The following is a 20,545-nucleotide window of genomic DNA, read 5'->3' as shown; positions in this document are numbered from 1 at the left end:
GCGATTGATCGCATTCAAAATACTTCAGGTTTTCCCTTGGTATGGGAAAAATAAATAAATAAATTGTTTGCAAATAATTGTGATGTAAAACACTGGCATGCATTAAAGATACAAAGAAATGTTTTAAACTGTACTATTAGATTGTAACTACAAAAAAAAGTTAAATTAAAATAAAAAACATGAGTTTCAGGTTTTTAAAAAGACCATCTTTGACATTTCCATGACATTTATAGCAATTTCACTGATAATCTGGCATTATATACGTAATAATGATTGTTGTATTATTAATTAAAGTTATTATAAAGCAGCACAAACATAAGGAACTGAACCGGAGGATCGTTCAGTTTTGTCATTTTTTGGTCGCATTTGTCTCTCTCCCTTCACCTGCCTCTACCACCCTCCTCCCTCTCAACAGGTTTTCAGTGTTTCTGATGTTGAAGCTGTCTGTCATGTTGCTGGAACCCTTCGTACCTTCCTCCTGTGAGCACTCTTGCCCGTTTTCACAGACTCCAGGTGAAGCTCTGCGTAAATGTGCTTCATGCGTTCCACACAGCTGTCAATCTCACCAGCTGAAGAGGGAGAAGAGACATGTATCTGTCTGTACTCATCCATCAGACAGTGACATCAGGCATTAGACACAAATATAGCATCACCTGGGACTGAAATTAATCTGTATGTGAGATTTCCTCCTAGTTGAGGGAATAGCAGCTTTTTAACTGCTACCTTTTAAGAGGGACATATTCTATACTTCGAGGATTTTTCTTGAAGTTTACTCAAACGTTAGTCAAGTTATATGCACCAAAAAGTAATTTGTATATACAAGATGTTTCTTCAACCTGTTTCACTCTCAGAACAAAACAGGATGTTTATGCTACTATACCTATAGGATGCTGAATATTCAATACGTTCATATGCAAATGTGCTCATAGTTGTGACATCAAAACCAATAGTGTTTGATTTCCATAAATGGTTTGGGTGGAATGAGGAGGGAGCCATGTGTTGTGAATGCTAGCAAATGTCTACATTGTATGTCACAAGTTAGCTCCTCATTGTGTGTTTATGATGTTAAAGATCATTGACGTAATTTTTACCTTTACATGCATAACTCTGAGCGCTGGAGCTACAGGCTAACAGAGACATGAGCACTTTGGCCGTCATCTTTTTCAAGGGGTCCTGGAATGGAATCTTCTCATATCGCTGTAAATTGAACAGGAAGCACAAAATGTTTGCATCGTGTTCTGAATAAACTGAATAATTTTTGTAATGATTTAATGATTATTTCTTAAAATATAAATAAATGTAAGAATGCATATGTAAGCATAGTGAAGCAGTTTAGTTTTAAAATACTACTAAATAAATTAAATCAAAGTCAGTATGTTGGGGTGGGTGAGTAATTTTGTGTCACGGTAACAATATATATCACGGTAGAGTTGTTTTTGCTTTAAATAAAGTCTTTATGATATCAAAATTATTGATACCATAGAAATTTCACAATTCTTGTGACCAGTGTCAAAATCACAAAAAACTAATACTGGATTTAAAAAAAAAGCTCTCTAAAGACAATTAAACAGTCAGTGATTAAATAAGAATAAGAAACTAATTACAAGCAATAGGACAAAAAACAACAGTAGAACAAATTAATAAGAAATGCTACATACATTGTATAAAAGTAACCAAAAATATAAATTTATAAAAAATAATAAATAAAAAATGTATATTTATTCTTAAAGTTACAAAAGTGATTTAGTCAAGAGAAGTTAGCGATTTTCTCTCTTTTGTTGTTTGAATAACCTGAATGACAGACAGCATAACTATTAGACTGCTGTCACTTTAAGAGCTGCCCAGATCCAATATACAGTTACACGTGTTTTCTTTCTTATTTGTTTGCTTTCACTTAAGACATAAATTACTGCGTTTACGAGGATACTTGTAAATACCGGCATTTTGACACATACAAGTGTGTGTATTTAACAGTTCAAGGCCTGTAAAATGAAAAAAAAAAACTCAGTTCAATACTCCATTATTGTCATTATGAAACAAGAAAACCATAAAACAGGTAATTATATGACAGAGAGGATACTCATGTCACACTCAAATTAGTTTAGTTAGTTTTTTCAACATTATAACCTCAAGAAAAAAAATCATATTCGCTATAAAAAAACAGTATGTTATTTAAGGCTGACCCCTAATAGTAGACTAATTGTTAGTCGACCAGAAGAGGATTGGTCGACCAAAATGTTATTAGCCGCTTAGTCGCAGAAAAAAGAAAATCCACAGGCGAAGTCACGTAGATCGTTAACAGCTGGTCTATGTGGTAATACAGTACATCGGGCAGGACATCCAAACGCACGCATATAATTAATCCACCACAAATAGGCTTATCATTTGAAATATGCAATATTAGAAACTTTACATGGCCACTCAATCTGATGTTAATCTAGAAATATGTGCACTATTCAGTGTCTGTGCGGAGTGTGGAAGCGCGCTCACTGCAGGACAGATGGAGGTGCCGGTGCACTCATTTGCTCTTAAAATACTCCATCATTTTTGCTTATACAGATAAGAGTAATACATATTTTGAATCTGTAAAGACTCTACGTTAATTTGTGCACTCACAATAACAACAAAACGCACTTTTGTAAAACAATGAAAGCAAACCGGATGCGCTTTCTGCCGTCTCGGTTTCTCTGAACTTGAGCGTGAAACTCCGTGTATATCTTTGCCTTACAGACATTAAAAATAGATCTATAGAGAGTGAAATGTCTACTTTCAAATGAACCAACTCAAATGGAAAACAAATATTCTCAGATTATGTCATCCGTATGAAACATGCATACAGGCGCGTTCACTACTACGGAGATAACGAGTCAGTGTCGCCGACTTCATCTCTTAAACCAGAAACAAAGAAAGCACTAGTTTATCAGTGAATCATTAAAATGTTAATGCAGCCTCCTTACTGTTTTTCACTGACACATTCATAATCATTACTTCTGCCGGTGCGCTGTGGCAAGCTTTATGAATGTGCTTGAGCGCTTATTAGGCAATTAAAGGCTCATTATAATGATTTAAATGGTTTATTAATAAACGTGTGATTAGTGTGAACTAATGCTTCAAATGAACAACTACTAGTCGACCAGAAAAATCCTTAGTCGAGGGCAGCCCTAATGTTACTAATGTAAAGTATGTGTGTGTATATATAATTTTTTTTTTACGTCATCAATCTGATTTTTTTTTCTTGGCATTATGGGGTATGGAGTGTAGACTGATGTGAAAAAATAAGCATAATTTTAGAAAAGATTTTAGATTTTTAGATCTGACTTTTAGTCATACTTTTGTCACTGACCCATAAATAGAAGGAAGTAGCCAATTGATGGATGTGTTAGGTGGCCAACCAATCAGAACTGAGATTGCCATTTTGAGAATTTTTGTGTGATATGAGTCCACAAAACTGAATCTCTTACCTCTAGTAATAGTTCACAAATGACCTCCCCAGGCTCAGAAGAAAGGACTGCAGTTAGCGAGGAGCTGAGGAGCTGGCCTGTGTGGCCTCCTGATCTCCTCTTAGCCTCCTCTGTGAACAGCACACACAGAAAGTCCAGGGTCGATGTGTCGATGTGTGACTCATTTTTTTTTCTTGGCATTATGGGGTATGGAGTGTAGACTGATGTGAAAAAATAAGCATAATTTTAGAAAAGATTTTAGATTTTTAGATCTGACTTTTAGTCATACTTTTGTCACTGACCCATAAATAGAAGGAAGTAGCCAATTGATGGATGTGTTAGGTGGCCAACCAATCAGAACTGAGATTGCCATTTTGAGAATTTTTGTGTGATATGAGTCCACAAAACTGAATCTCTTACCTCTAGTAATAGTTCACAAATGACCTCCCCAGGCTCAGAAGAAAGGACTGCAGTTAGCGAGGAGCTGGCCCGATCCTCTGTGTGGCCTCCTGATCTCCTCTTAGCCTCCTCTGTGAACAGCACACACAGAAAGTGCAGGGTCGATGTGTAGAGAGAAGACTCAGCGTCCGATTGGTCCAAACACACTTGGAGAGTCTCTGTCACGAGAGAAAGCAAAAACTAAACATAAAGAATGCTAATATTTACTTTTCCGAGCTTTTCTCAAACTCTGAGACGAGAAGATGCAAAAGATGCAAAACTTCACAACAAACAATCTTCACCACAAGGGAACATCTGACGGAAAAGTCTCTCCAAACTCACAGGCTTTTAAAAACAGCTTCCAAAGCCTGGATACCTGCAGGCAAGTCAGCGAGTCTACTGCCCACCCACCTGTTTTAGGATTTTCTACCACATCCATCAGATCTAAAGCAGGCTGATTGTTCTCCCTGTCTCTGTCCCAGTCTGTCATATGCAGCAGGGACACCCATCCACACATACAGGCATAATGAGCTGGCCTCCCACTGCATCCGTCTTCACCTCAGCTGTCTCCTTCCTTCTCAACATCTATCTAGCACATCCCTCTTCCATCTAAACTCCTCAATCTTTCTTTTCCCTCCATCCCCTTGCACTTTCATCATGTTTGCCACCATTTTCTCTTTGTACTCTTCTGTTTCTTTCTGCCTTCCCTTTCCATTTGCTTGTCTCCACCCTTTGTAACACACTTTGGTGTGTGTATGTGTGTGTCACCTGAAAAGCGCTGCCAGCGTTTCCCCAGTGCCACACCGACAGATGGGCCGACCGCAGCTTGGTTCCTGCGCAGCAAAGTAGCCAGGAGCATCAACACATCCGCCCAGGTGTTGAGCATTGCACCCTGGGCCTGCGCATCTGAGGACCAAAACAAGCAAACACACATCAAAAAACACTTTCAAATCACTTTTCTTTCATTTGAAGGTCTTGTTTGGAAGATTTTGGAGGGGGTTGTGGATTTGCTGAAGACTACCCAAGTCAGCGACAGACAGCGTGAGGATGGAAATGAGGTTGTTCAGCAGGGGTTTGAAGATCTCTCGGTGGAACGGCATATCCTCACTGTGTATTGCTGCTGACTGCAGGAGCTTACACAAACTTTGCACATAATACACACTACTCAGCACCTGAGGGAGAAACAGGAGGGTGAGGGGAGAGAAAGACAGTGTCAGTAGTAACGAGTGCCGAGTTACCTATCGAAAAACACACATACAGCAATTTGGTTTCACAACAAATAGGTGACTAACTGAAGCGGTGTTCAAGAGAAAGTGGAACTGAACCAGAAACCATGATTCCCTTGTATTCCACTTTCGGCAGAACTGCTTTTGTCAAGTATGACTGTGTGTACATCAATGAAAGGTTATGGGCAAAAAAAGGGTCAGTTCACCCAAAAATCTAAAATCTGTCATTAATTACTCACCCTCATGTTGTAAGACCTTCGTTCATCTTCGGAACACAAATTAAGATACTTTTTGTGAAATCCGAGAACTTTCTGACCCTGCATAGACTGCAACGCAACTAACATTCAAGGCCCAGAAAGGTAGTAAGGACATTGTTAAAATAGTCCATGTGACATCAGTGGTTCAACCGTTATTTTATGAAGCTACAAGAATACATTTTGTGCACAAAGAAAACAAAACTAAATTTATTTAAACATGCTTGTGTGATGAGCATGAACCGATGAGCTTTGTTTACTATATGCGATTTGCTCTGTGTATGTGTTTTGATGTGAATAAAAGCCTACAATAAATCTGAATATATAAATCAACAGTGTCTCTTCAAAAGACTTGAATTAAAACACTTGATTCATTATATGATGCCTTTTTGAGTTTTTTGGATCTTCTAAAATTTGCTAACCTGAACTTTCAATGGAGGAACAGAAACCTCTCAGGTTTCATTAAAATATGTTTGAATGACATGTAAATGACGAGTAAATGACGACAAAATCACTTTAAGCTCAAAGCACTTAAGAGATATCGTAAACAAGTTCACTTTTTTTTTATTGATCATACATTTGGTCAAGATATAGAGCAGACACTGGACAAGGACGAAACTTTCTAGCGTGCATGTGTTGTCCGTCTGTGTTCGAGCTCACTATCAAATGGAGTTTACTTTGAAAGGCTACATGTTCGGCTGTATGCATGCGCTAAGATGAAAACTGAAAACTCTTCTGACGTATTTTGCATTTTATTTACTTGAATTTAATATGTCGCATATTATCGATGTGCAGATTTTGAAGGGAATAGATTTATTCATGGTAAAATGTGTTAAATACTGCTAACAATACTGCACTTTTAGCTAAAATGATCATAAAATTATCAAAAATATTTAATAAGAAATCATGCATGTGATTAAGGCCCTGTTTACACTAGTACATTTTTGTTTTAAAACGGCGTTTAAAATAACTCAAAATGAAAATGATCCTCGTCTACACTGGTGTTTTCACTGCATTTCAGAAATGATCTCTGTCCACACTACACGCCCGAAAACAGTCACATGACCATTTATACAGGTACAACCATAGATATATATATATATATATATAGGTAGATGCCCCATTATTTAGATGGCGGACGCTTCTACGTGCTTGGAGCGGTCGAATGGGGAATCTACCTATACATATCTATGGGAAAAATGTAAGGGGGTCTGAATACTTTCCGTACCCACTGTATATATAGGTAGATGCCCCATTATTTAGATGGCGGACACTTCTACGTGCTTGGAGCGGTCGAATGGGGAATCTACCTATACATATCTATGGGTACAACTATGAGCATGATGTTATTGTTTACACGGTCATCAAGGATACGCAGAGCGAATGTGGGCAGCCATGCCATAATTTTTTTAAAGTCTCCGTTTTGGTCCATTTACACTGAAACGCAACCCCGGAGTTTTCAAAATAAAACGGGGTCTGCAGCTTTTTCAAAAATCTCCGTTTTCACAGGTCGAAAATGCCAGAATAGTGTAAATGACAGCCGTAACCGGCTGTCGTAAAATGATAGCCATAATGTACCTGGTTCCTGGCATCTTCCATAGCAGCTGGCAGGAGAGGTGTCCTTAACTCATTGACACACTGAGATATGGCCGCTGCATCAACAACACTGAAATAGACAGCACAAAACCAACAGGAAGTCATGCAGGTGAGTTCACAGTCTAAACAGATTAATACAACGAACACATAAATAGAATCTAACTTTAAACATGGTTTGTGTCATTTTTGACATGTTTCTTGGGTCTTGCTGTTAACCAGCAGAGACAAAACAACCACAATTTGGTATTTAGAAAGAGTGGGCAGATGGCAGGCAGGATGTGGTTGTGTTAAAGTGTTGTCAGGTAAACCAAGAGAATATATTTATATAGGCGGACGGTGCGAGTGTGAAAATGAGGTGAGAGGCGTGCATAAGGTTGCAGTATGTCATACATCCACATGTGTAGTGCATGTCTGTGACTAACAGCTTAGAAAATCTTAATACATATTTAGTAATTTACTAATAAAATGTCAGTATGATGCTTTAAAAAATATATAAATAATGGCTTCATTTTATATATAATAACTTTGCACAACATCTGTTTGTCTTCACATGTCTCTCTAACCTGGCCATGTTCTCAAGTATTTGGTTCTGTTTGAGGGCAGATAGACTAAACTCAGGAAGCACAGCCAGCAGGTTGTCCAGTAAACCGCATACTGCTAGCAACAGGTGAGGGGTTACTATAGCACTAGGCTCGGTCATCCCCCCTGGGTGGGACTCATGAGTGAGGGCGGAGTCTGAGCTGTCCGTGTCACTCTGGCCTATAGCATAAAGAAATAACAGCAGCCTCAAATTACTAAAGACTGGGGGAAAAAAAACATTCCTGTCAAGGCTAAACTGTCAATTCCTTGCCTTTTTCCCCTTAAGTCATACCTTGAGCAGTGAGTCTGTTGACTGGAGTGTCCTGGATTGCAGCAACAGCTGAGGTCGGAACTGGAGAATGAGTCCCACTAGAGCTACCTGATGGAATCTAAAGAACACACAGACAGACATAATAACAATTTGAAAATAATTCAGGCTAATTTTTGCTAATTTGACGTTGCTTGCAGCTACCTATAAGCGTGTAGCTCTCTTATACGTTATAATATCATTATACCATTCCATAGATTTTCCACCCAAAACAGCATAGAAAATGTTAGAAAAACCAGCAATTTAGCGATTCAGATCTAACTTATTTTTCATGTAAAGTTATTGATTATTGAGGGGTTACCAAGGAATTGCATCACTAATTATCTTATAAATTTACTGCTTTGGCAAATAAAGGCAATTTGGTAGCAGTTTTACTTAACATTACCAATTATAATATTGTAAGTGTAGTGAAAGACCAACATATACAAACCAGGCTGATTAATCACTCAATCGTGCATTTGGTCATTTTGAAATTATCACTGTCAACTGTAAATTCTAAATATTGTCTGCTTTAACAGTTTGGTTTGTCTCCTTCACTGTTATATTATTATATTATATTGTATTATAACTAACAATATTATTTTATTTGACATTACATTATAATATAGCACAATACATTAAAATATAAATTACCATTCAAAAGCTTTTTAATGTTGTTAAAAGAACTCTTTTGTACTCACAAATGCTGCATTTATTTGGTCAAAAATACAGTATATTATATCATTCTAATATATTGGTTTGGTACTTAAGATTACTTTTTTATTATATCAGTTTTATTTTACTATTAATTGTATTTTATTATATTATATAATTATTTTCAGTGTTGTTATCAGTGAAAATAGTTGTGCTGCTTAACTTTTTTCAGGATTCTTTGATTAATAGAAATGACAAAAAGTACAGTATTTATTTGAAAAAAAAACTGTCACTTTTAATCGATTCAATGCATCCTTGCTCAATATAGTTAGTGATGTCTTTAAAAAGGAAAAATCTTACTGGACTTACTTTTCACTAAACAGCATTTCTGCAGGTTTTATGAAGGTAAATGTAAGACTTTTTAAGAACAACTAAATTGAATTTAAGGAATAAATTAAAGGGAACACAATACATCAATATACTCTAAGTGTATAGGTCTAGAGAGAACACAATTAGCTGCATTAGCATACTTCCAAATCAATCTCCTTTACTTTTAAATTCATTAAAAAAAAAAAAGTAGCTTAACTAGAACATGGAAATAACTTTTACTGTACCTCCTGATCACACTGCAAAAAGTGCTGTTCATCCTCAGTATTTTTGTCTTGTGCAATATTTAAATTTTTTATTTAATTTTAAAGCAAAATTACATTAGACAGAAGTCCTGTTTCCGTGAAACTGATCAAAATTAAGTTTAAAATGAAATTTAAAACGAATATGAAAAACGGAAAACAAGTCTTCATAGCCCATTGCCAGATGTGTTTTAAGCATACAACTTAATTTTTCAGTAAACAAGACTTATATCTTCATTTTACATGCATCTTGCTTTAAGAATGTTTAGATATTTGTATTAGAACACAAGACAAAAACAGTGCATGCTAAATTTAATGCCATGACTTGATGTATACAAAGCTTTCTGCTCTGATTTAAGATTTTTTAAGGCCTTAATTTATAAAAGGTGAATCAAGGCTTTAAGACCTGCAGAAACCCTGCTAGAAGGAAAACCTTGGTCGACTACACATTTATGTCTACTGACCAGAGTACTGGAGGTGGACATGGATCCTGAGGCCTGAGTTTGGTTTAGAGGAGCAAGCATCTCTCTCCAGTGCTTCAGAGAATCATTCAGATCAGTCTCTACAGAAAGAAACACACATGTCTTCATTTACAAACAAAACAGCAAAATGTACTACTAAATTATATGCACTGGAATAATTACCTCTAACAGCTTACTAATACTTTAAATTCTGTTTTAACAAGCGAATGATAAATGTAAACACCATCATCTAAAATATGCAACACACCGGCCATGATCTCTAGTACAGAACAGTATTAATAATGTGTGTAAGCATATGGATGCCACCGAGTCAGACATCCACTAATGGCTGGCAGTGCTCTGGGCGCGTGGACGCCGTACCCTGGGTGACATTGGCTGGCGGTGGAGGGGGGCTGAGGGTGAAGGCATGTCTGCCCATGTAACAGCTCTTCACCATCTGGCCCACGCTCTCAAAAAACTGGCAGTGGTACAACAGAGCCTGCAGGGCAGGAAGCCCGACCAGACACAGGCCTGAATCCTCATCATGCACACAGGGGCTCTGGGAGACACAAGAAAGAGAAGAATAGAAGACAAAAAAAGAAAGAAAAAATGAAAATACAGGAAATATAATACCGAGGAAACCAGAAATCACCACAGACAGATCTGTTATGTCTACAGAGCTTTTAAGAGCGGCTGTATTGATATTCAGTTCTGAAAGTTTATTCTCATGTAAACATACCTGCCAGGCACACTCTTTGGCCTCTTCTGCATTAGCAGGCATTGGCATCACAAGGAGGTTTTGCAAAATAAATGCTGCCTATAGGGAAGAGGAACATAAAAATCAGCAACACTGCCATCTTCTTGTAAATGAATGGAAATGCATGCTGGTTGAATTCTCAAAGGAATTGCACAAAGTAAGTGACAAATTCCTAAAAAAAGCGAGTAATGCAAACACATTCCCTTGAAAGTGTGACTGTCTATGCTTGTTTAACCGCTTTTTCTCTTCCTGTTTCTGAATATGTCTTTGTACTAAACCTATACTAATAATGAAACATTCAGAAATAGATCACAGATCTGAACGAATATGACTTGCAGAGCCCTTCTGACTGGCGACATTAAAATCGAATCATAATGGCAGCTTATTCTAACCTAGAACGCCCACTTAGACAGGAAGTGGCCAACTGACTGCTTTGTGAAGCTACTAAGCACTTTTTATTTTTTTGTACACTATCGGTAAAAAGTTTGGAATAATTAAGATTTCATTTTAATGTTTCGGATTTTTTTTGAAAGAAGTCTTATGCCGTGTCTACACCAGAAACCGAAACTGACATGGTTTCTAGAGATCAAAAGGTTTTGTGAAAAAAAGGGAAGACTTTAAAATAAAATCTGTAAAATAAACTGTTAAAAACTGTTTGATGATTAGTGAATGTACGCTATTGTTGTCATCGTTCAGTCTGTATTTCAGTTTTAATGTACGTTTTTTTTAAACAAAGTAGCTGATATTTGCCGTAGCAACATCTAGAATCTAGTGGAGTGCCGAGTCGCTTTCACCCAAAAATGGTGGAAGCGTAGGGCTGCTGCTGGGCGCCGCTGTTGCAATGGAACGTTCTTATTGGCTTTCACTTCTTGTCAGTATAAGTTCTATTATTGACTGTGGAAAAAAAATTGAAAATCTTATTTCACCATGTATATGTTGTTGTGGGAGGCCTCTAATGCAGAAATAAATTAGTTTTAACATTTTTGATATTTTAGTACGTTTTTAGTGAAATGTTGTAATATTACACAACGTTGGGCCTTTGGGGTAGCAGATTTTCAGTGATTTTACTAACTAAGATGATCTAAGGATTCAATTGCAGGGTATACTGCTTATGTAGCCCCATAACAGCAGCCTATATATCCATACACAAATAATCACACAAGTCGTGTTTTTTATGAATATTATATTTATTATAAAAATATGTTCAATCAAAACTATTTACTGGTATTTAACAATGTCTAGCTCTGTTCATAGCCATGTTCAATTCCCAGAGTCTCGTAATGATTTTATAAATGCTCCTTTCTTTTGAAAACTGTACTCATTGGTGTTAGATGTCAGAGCCTTCTGATCAAATCTTCTGACACAAACCTTCAGAAGTACTCCAGCGGTGTATGATGGGAGACTGCATCATTAGTGATATCCTAATCAGAGAAATTAATGTTGATACAGATAAAATCCTTTTTCAGACAGCTTTACCTGTTACAGCGCATGGTCTATGTTCTTGAATGGCCTGGTTTTGTTGGAATGATATTCACAAAATGGGTGGTCTTTTTTTTCTTGTCCAGTTCACAGGCATCTTTATATTACTTTTTATCATTTGTATCAGAGTCCATCTCAAAGTCTTTGTTCCCATTTTGGATGGCATCAATGACATCATATACATTATAAAATTATGACCTTACCTGTCTAGTAGCTTTCTGAAAAAAAAAAACACCACAACACTGATTATTTTCAAGGCATAATAATCTTGATGCAAGTCAAATCCAATCATACTTAAACATTTTAAAGAATTCACCAATTTTGCAGAAATCACACATTTTACAGAATTCAGACATTCCACAAATTTCAGATTTCTAACAATACAGTTTGATAGCTTATTGTGCTCTTTTTATAATGATAATAACATGTATAACCCCCACATTCCAGAACATTATCACCTGGCCCTCATGCATCAAGAACACATTTGAGCAAACAAAACAGAAAAGAAAACAGAACCAGTTTTAAAGAATTCATCAATTTTGCAGAAATCACACATTTTACAGAATTCAGACATTCCACAAATTTCAGATTTCTAACAATACAATTTGATAGCTTATTGTGCTCTTTTTATAATGATAATAACATGTATAACCCCCACATTCCAGAACATTATCACCTGGCCCTCATGCATCAAGAACACATTTGAGCAAACAAAACAGAAAAGAAAACAGAACCAGTTAAGTATATTTTAAATTTTAGTTTTAAATATTGCATGACAAATAATTTAAAATTCTCAAAGAAATCATTTATTTTTTAATTCAACTTATCATTTACTGTAATAATCATGTAATTTGGAATAAAACTCAAAATGGTAACAAATAAGACATTAAAAATCAACATTATATTTTGTCACTGACAAAAATGGTCAAAACGTATGTTGCTAACAAATTAGAAGTACAATTCATTCATGTAATGTGTAAGGTGCACAGGCAAATTTTGCTTCCACTCTAGCCCAATGTTGTGAAATTACAACACTGACATAAAAAGCTCAAAATCTAATTTAATCAAAGTATTTAACAGTACCTTAATATCTGCATGATCTACACATATTACTAATCACAGAAAAAAATATTTTAGGCATTATACTTACTTGTATGTTGATTTATCCAGTCCAATAAAAAAGGTGAAGTTCCTTGAAGCAAGTGTGCAGGTTGTCTAAGTTTATGGCCAGGGAAACAGACCTATTTACAAAATATACCACCCAACAACATTGCAGGACTGAACAATAGAACCTACTAGTTGAGTAAAAAGGCTAAAAAAACAAGTACAGGTTTAACTTAGTGGAGCTAAAACTGATGTTGTAATATTAGAACAGTGGGCCTTACAGGGTTAATATTAATCAAACAACAAAAGACAAATTCAAAATCCCACACTGCTCTTGAGTGAAGGACTTTTGTAGTTTTAATAAGAAACAAAGAAAGTTTAATTCGTTCAGTGAATAGTATGCTGTTTTATTTTACATTTGATTATTCATTTCTGTAGTAGGCTGTTAACTGCTTGAGACTTGCATAATGTTTATTAAAAAAAACATTAAAGCACAGTTTGCTTCACTTGTATCTTTTTATTCTATTGTATTTGTCCTTTGTTTTTTTTTTATTACTGACAGTTTAATTATTTTCAATAATTTGAGAACTTTTTGATTGTTCGTTACTAATAGGCTAGTTACCTAATACTCTGCTGTGGTATTGAGAATTGTGAAATTTTGCTGGTCTCTACAATGTAGATGTCATAGCAACCTTATTTACAGGAAATATATATTTGATATGTATCGCTATCTTTAAATAAATCACTCGTATAAAGTTTTGGTCAAATGGCTTCCTCATAATCATGTTAAATAATTGTGATTACAATATTGACCAAAATAATCGTGATTATGACTTTCCATTTTTTGAGTCCAACATGCATCAGATGGTCCATGAACGGACTGAGAGCAGTTCATAGACTCTCAGTATGAAGCAGTCTGGGAGTTTTTTGTGTTGTTTTCAAGTTGAAGCTGGATGGACTCACCTCTCGGCGCACCATACTGCACTCCTGTCTTTCCAGCAGGATGTTGAGTACCGTGGCCCACAGACCTCCTGAAATGTTCTGGCAACTCTCTGACAACGCCACACACCCTCTCTCCAGCGAACTCAGAGCCGCACCCACAGCCAGGCTGGCACAGCGGACCTAGAGCCAGACAAATACATACACACACACACACTTGTGTTCAGACCCAGCACATGTGCTTGGCAGTGCTAACTGCCATGGGCTCTTTGGCGTGTAGCACTGGCACAAATTTGTGTTTGTCATGCCCATTATTTTCAGTGCTCAGCATCTGCTGAGCTGAGGGAGGCCTGGACACGCACGAGTACTTGGGGAAACTATCCAAAATAGAAGGCCAAGGCACACAAATTGCTAAATAAGGTTTTCATCAAAATTATGGACACGTACATTTAATACATTTACATTGTCTATGATTGCATTCAGTGCCAATGTACAGAGAATGTTAATTCAAGAAAACAAGGTGAATCAGTATTTGGTGGAGCTTTGAAAATCTAAATCAATTTCAATTATTTCAGATCTTGTACTTTTGATCCATTTAAGACCACATCGGGATGCTATTTTTAAATGACTTTTTTGACAGAACTTCATTTAAAAAACACTGTCAAAATTTATAATCAATATATTGTTTTTAAATTGTAGGTAAATGATTCAACGCAGCACATAAGATGTCCATGGACTTTTGTCCAAATCAACGTTGTAGGTTAAAATTTATATAAATGTATGGGAAAATATGTCAAGTTCTTTAACTGACAGTGTTGTTAACTGAATCTAAAACAAAAAAAAAAATGTTTTCAATAATTGAAAAAGTTGAAAATTACAAATATTAGATGAAACTGACAAATAACAAAATTTTGTCTTGGCAACTAACGGAAAACAAGTTTAAGTACTACATTATTTAAACTTAAATAGAAATAATAATACCATTTAAATGAATTAATCTTCATTTTAATAAATACAATTTAATTAATATTATAATATAAAAAAATAAACTCATTAAAATTACAAAAACTTTATTATAAATTATTAAAGCCTAAACTAAAATGAAAAGTGAATACAAAACTAAATGCTAATTAAAAATATTTATATAAAATTTATATAAAACTATTTATTATACCAAAACACTGTCAACTGTTCACAATTATTTTTTTTTATTTATTTTTTTTTACGAATGTTTACAGTTTACGCCATCAATGTTTAATTTGAATTGGTCATATGGTGTAAAACAAAATTAATAATTAAAAAAAAACTCAAATTATCAGTTATACCACAAACTGCATTCATAATAATTATAAAATAATTAGCAAATACTATTTAAAACAGTTCTAGATTACCTTTAGCATGTCACACCAAAGGACATGTAAGCTTCCAAAAAGTATTCAAAACAGCACTTTGTTAATTACCTATTGTATAGCCATAATGTGCATTTTATGAAGGTCTCACCTCAGGGTCTCGGTCCACCCACAGGGGAATTAGCCAGGCCAAGCCAAGTTGGGCAGCACTCTGCCCATCAGTCCTTTGCTCACGGCCCAGAGACCACAAGGATATCCAGTCCTTAAACGACACACAAACACTCTAAATATGGAGTACTGCTGTACTGATAACGATTCCACTTAATATTATACAGAATATCTAGTGACGAACCGATATAATCGGCCAACATCATGTTCACTAAATTGATTCAAATAAGTTTTAGCACCACCTAGTGTCAGATTTAAAGCCTTGTGATATCAGTGTCAATTGCAATGGCATTTCTGACCTCATTTATACTTTCCTTCATCATCTCATGTGACAGATGAAGCAGGCAGATAACTGCGTTTTTTGTCACTCCTTTGCCCATGAAGGACATCGAGTTTCCTCCCAAATCTACGTAGAATGAAGAGATGACCTGGGAAGTCAAATAGGAATATGATCATAATTAGCAGTCTGGAGAAAGAGTAATTTCATAATGCGAAGTGAGATGCAGCTGAGACACAGGTTGGTCGGTATGAAGTGATTCATGCTTAAGTGTTTGGGAACATCTTGGACCCTGAGTGTGAGTGTGCGTTTAATGTGTTCTGTCTGGATAAGTGTATATCATCTGTACAAAATATATTCTAGTGTGGAACCAAGGCAATTGAGCACATGTGTGTATGCATACTTCCAAGAGGCCACTGAGGTACTTGAGGCAGAGTGTGTTTGGCTCCATGTTGGGTGTGTGTGTGCTCCAGCCAGGCAGGGCGGTCACATGGGCCATGGTCCTGAGAGTGCGCTCTAGAGATGGCAGGCCATAGAAGCATGGAGCATCGGACAAGCGTAGGCACTGTAGCAGGCGCAGTGACAGTTCAGAGGCAAACGGTCCAGACAGAACCTCACAAATCCTTTAAAAAAAGATAACAAATGCAAACGAGTGAGAAACAATGTCATCATTATAGGGCTCTTTGCCTTAGTATGAAGCACTATATACAATACTCCTCAAAAGTATGGGGTAAATAAGATACAGTAATACTTAAACTTAGCAAGGACTATTTAAAATGATCAAACATGACAGTCAAGACATTTATAATGTTAGAAAAGTTTTCTATTTTTATTAAATGTTCATTTCAAAGAATCTTTCAAAGAAACAAAATGTATCATGGTTTCTGCAGAAATAGCAGCACAACTTTTTTCAACATTGATAAAAAAAATAGTTTTTTCAGTACCAAATCATCATATTAAAATTATTTCTGAAGGATCATGTGTTTATTTTATTTTATTGTAGTGTTTATTTTGTTTATTTTATTGTAGTGATTATTTTGTTTATTTTATAGCAGTGTTTATGGTTTTATTTCAGTGTTTATTGTTTTGTCTCAGGGTGTTTTGTTTTGTTGTTTTGTCTTGTCCAAGTACTTCAAGACAAGGGCTGGTAACCAAAACGTTGCAGATCTGAAAGTAAAAAAAATAAATAATAATAAATTAATTAAAAATAATAATAATAAAATAAAAGGTCCAGATCATATGAATTTAATCTATTTGCTAAATTTGAATTTATTCAAATTATTTACGCTTTCTATTCTTCTTGCAGCATCAAACGACTCCATCCATGTGTTTTTTGCTAAGGAACACGTTCATGCTGTTTTTCCATAGTACTTTTCTTCTATTATGGATTACTAACAATTATAATATAGAAGCGCCATAACAAGCACCCCAAACAAATGATACCTTTTAGACTGCTGCTCATAAACTGAAAATGTATGCAGGGAAATGTCTTAGTAGATCAGATTTGCATTACAGGGCCTTGATACATCAACAACTAACAGTGGGAGTTTCCAATTTAAAGATCCTCAAGGAGTTTTCAGAAGAGTTATTCCATAAATAACAAAATTAAATCAAAAGCGTCATTAGATTTGTATTTCCCCCCAGATGGCAGGTAGAAGGAGAAGACTCCTAATGAGGATAGTAAAACATTTTATGCATGTACGGCAAAGAGAAAAGGAAGTGTTTTTGGAATAACAAATCTGCCTTGTTAGACTAAATGGTTTCAATGAGTGTGTTTTGGGGAGCAAACAGATGTGACAGAGTGTTTTCGCACCCTCTCTAACCACAGGTGCAAGCTAAGCTCAATAGCAGCTACTGCTACGGCTCTTGAATACACTTGAAGATTTAATTAAAATACACAGCGGTCTCCAAACCAATCATCCTGTTAGAAAAAAGACTCAGATCAAAGGATGATATAATTCTTTTACTCAATAAAAAAAAATCTTAGAAGCTTCTTGGGCCGTGAAGCAGGGGTTAGAGCACATGTTTCAGTCACATTGAACTGTGGTGTGCATATGGGTGACACAGGTTTGAGCACGACACAATTTCTTAATACAAAACATTTTGCTGATATGTACTACAGAACTTTTCAATGAAAGATATTTACAAGGTTTGAAATTGCGACCATTTTGGTCGCATATGCTGCCTGAATTTAATCTGTGTGATAAAATATTTGGGAGCATTTGTGCAAATGCAAATAATTGTTCACTAAAAATGCAAATAAACATTCACTAATTACTGCACAGTATATGCCTGCTGTGAGCTGATACAGAGAGCGGTTGAACATTGTATCCAAAATTACGTAACCATTTAAACTTCATCTGTACATTCTTAGCTTTAATGCAGACTTTCCAGATTGGTTAATATTAGCTGTCAATCAACCCCTTTCACTGTGCTCCACTGTTACATGACAGGGAGCTAACTAGCACGCAAAATATAAAGTGCTGAAGAGAGAAGATGAAAATAACACATTTCTTTTGTAAGCCGCCTAAAATTACAGGTAATGCAACACCTGGAGTTGGTGATGGAGATCATGTGGTGAATGTGGATCCACCAAAGGCTTAGAGTTTTTGAAGAAAGTGTCTGAAAGAGTGGCTTTGCTATGAAAAAGGCTCAATGCACTGCATTCACTGTAAAGCCTATGGGACAGAGGTTGCAGGTAACATTGCGTTCATTACTGAATCCACACATTTTAAGTGCAAGAGCTTGATTAAACACAGGAGAGTGTCAAGCACAAGAAATGCAGTGTGCAGCAAAGTACTCACGATCAGGTTCAACTGGTGAAGCTTTTAATCTTTCATTTTAATTATATATACACACAGAGGAGATCAATACTAGAGAATAGCTTACAATTTTCTAAATTTCAAGGTCACTGCTTAGTCCCATTTGAACTTATGGATATTTGATAAATTAATTGTATTGTCAGGCACACTATAAAACATTTTAATTCGATTTTTGAAAAAGAACAGTTATTGTTGAAACTGAAAAGTTATTGTATTGTCTGGAACTCATTCAAGTCCCCCAAAAAGGCTGGTCGTCCACAAAAGACAAATGCACGTGAGGACATGATAATGCAGAGACTCTCAATGGGGAATCGGTTCAACACCGCAGCTGGAATTGCTTGCCAGTTCAGTGCTGAACAGGATAAGGGTCTGCCTCGGCATGTTTAAGAGAAGTCGGACTGAAAGTGCACTCTGCAATGACGAAGCCTCTCATCAGCAGAAAGAATCAAAGGGCTAAGCTCACCTTTGCAGAGGACAATGCTGTGTGGAGAGAGAACTGGTCCAAAGTTCACTTTAGTTCACTTTTAGGGATAAGCAGTTCCTATATAAATAGTTAGATATATAAATTGTAGTTGTGGTTTTAGTAATTGTAGTTCATTTTTAGAAGTTGGGAGTAGAGACCTGCATTCACGCGGGAGCACCGTGGTACCCAACGCAACAGGGTGCGGCGCGGGACAAGTCTTGATGGGCGAATGCGGGCGGGTAGAGACTCGTGTGTGCGCGGGATGCGGGAGCATAAAATGATTTGCAGGACTGCCTCGGCATGTTTAAGAGAAGTCGGACTGAAAGTGCACTCTGCAATGACGAAGCCTCTCATCAGCAGAAAGAATCAAAGGGCTAAGCTCACCTTTGCAGAGGACAATGCTGTGTGGAGAGAGAACTGGTCCAAAGTTCACTTTAGTTCACTTTTAGGGATAAGCAGTTCCTATATAAATAGTTAGATATATAAATTGTAGTTGTGGTTTTAGTAATTGTAGTTCATTTTTAGAAGTTGGGAGTAGAGACCTGCATTCACGCGGGAGCACCGTGGTACCCAACGCAACAGGGTGCGGCGCGGGACAAGTCTTGATGGGCGAATGCGGGCGGGTAGAGACTCGTGTGTGCGCGGGATGCGGGAGCATAAAATGATTTGCAGGACTACCGCAAAACAGAAATATCTAAACATAAAATATCTAAAAAACATAAATTGTTATTCATCTATTGCACAAAAGCAACAAGAACAACTAATATAACATAAAAATTATTACAGTTATTTTGCTGAACTATAAACACTATTCCCCTGCTTTGACACATGAGTCAGACTTGGTGAACTGTTACTGCAAAACTCTACAGACACATACCTACATTTCTCAGTGCTTACACCATGTGGTTATTTAGAAAGCACTAGCATTCTATACTGTTCACTCAAGTCAGCACAGCTTGAGCTCAATTAGCAAACAATTGGGGGAGGGGGGAGGAGGGGGGTCCGGTTCTATTTTGTGGGTTTCTGGAACCCGGGGCCATGATTAAGAGGGACGGCCGGGGGCATTTGAGCTCAATTAGCAAACAATTGGGGGAGGGGGGAGGAGGGGGAGGAGGAGGAGGAGGAGGGAGAGGACGTGGTGAAGGAGGAGGAGGAGGAGAAGGAGGGAGAAGAAGGGCAAGGAGACAAGAAGTCTCAGATGAAATTCGAGCCACTTTAGTTGACCATGTCCTTGTCCATGGTATGACTATGAGGGAGGCTGGGCAACGAGTACAGCCAAATTTGAGTCGCTTCACCATCGCCTCCATCATCAGAACCTTCAGGGAGGAAAACAGGTAGGTGTACTTACAGTAAGACTGCTCTGTACAGTAACTTTAGAGTGCATACACTGTTGCACTATGCTACTGTAATAAAGAAATGCATCAAATTGCCTCGCATACAGATTGAGTTTCAGTATCTTTCCATTTTTTCCTGTAAAAAGGATGTGTGACAGTTACAGTAATGAGTGCTTCTATTTTTATAGGACACAGAGACGACCACCTGGTGGAGGCAGGCTAAAGCTTTTGTCAGAGGAGCAAGAGAGGGAGCTTGTAAACATGGTCAT

General features: G+C 36.7%; 1 protein-coding gene across 1 annotated transcript in view; it reads right to left on the bottom strand.

Annotated features, from left to right (window-relative positions):
• LOC107589960 (rotatin) overlaps nucleotides 1-20,545 on the bottom strand; it is a 76,430-nt gene that overhangs the window by 19,305 nt on the left and 36,580 nt on the right. The window contains exons 28-42 of the mRNA XM_016278551.1: nucleotides 16,061-16,280; nucleotides 15,680-15,808; nucleotides 15,364-15,474; nucleotides 13,888-14,046; nucleotides 10,324-10,401; nucleotides 9,966-10,143; nucleotides 9,588-9,685; nucleotides 7,826-7,922; nucleotides 7,518-7,713; nucleotides 6,937-7,024; nucleotides 4,900-5,050; nucleotides 4,647-4,784; nucleotides 3,861-4,057; nucleotides 1,092-1,197; nucleotides 472-569 (exon numbers count right to left, since the gene is read on the bottom strand). Coding sequence (XP_016134037.1) covers nucleotides 472-569; nucleotides 1,092-1,197; nucleotides 3,861-4,057; nucleotides 4,647-4,784; nucleotides 4,900-5,050; nucleotides 6,937-7,024; nucleotides 7,518-7,713; nucleotides 7,826-7,922; nucleotides 9,588-9,685; nucleotides 9,966-10,143; nucleotides 10,324-10,401; nucleotides 13,888-14,046; nucleotides 15,364-15,474; nucleotides 15,680-15,808; nucleotides 16,061-16,280 — 2,044 coding nt within the window. The remainder of the gene's footprint in view (nucleotides 1-471; nucleotides 570-1,091; nucleotides 1,198-3,860; nucleotides 4,058-4,646; nucleotides 4,785-4,899; nucleotides 5,051-6,936; nucleotides 7,025-7,517; nucleotides 7,714-7,825; nucleotides 7,923-9,587; nucleotides 9,686-9,965; nucleotides 10,144-10,323; nucleotides 10,402-13,887; nucleotides 14,047-15,363; nucleotides 15,475-15,679; nucleotides 15,809-16,060; nucleotides 16,281-20,545) is intronic.

This window comes from Sinocyclocheilus grahami, unplaced genomic scaffold (genome assembly GCF_001515645.1).
Source record: "Sinocyclocheilus grahami isolate Dianchi unplaced genomic scaffold, SAMN03320097.WGS_v1.1 scaffold122.1, whole genome shotgun sequence".
Taxonomy (NCBI): Eukaryota; Metazoa; Chordata; class Actinopteri; order Cypriniformes; family Cyprinidae; genus Sinocyclocheilus; species Sinocyclocheilus grahami.
Note: the sequence above shows the minus strand (reverse complement) of the source record. Positions and strands in the feature narration are given on the sequence as shown.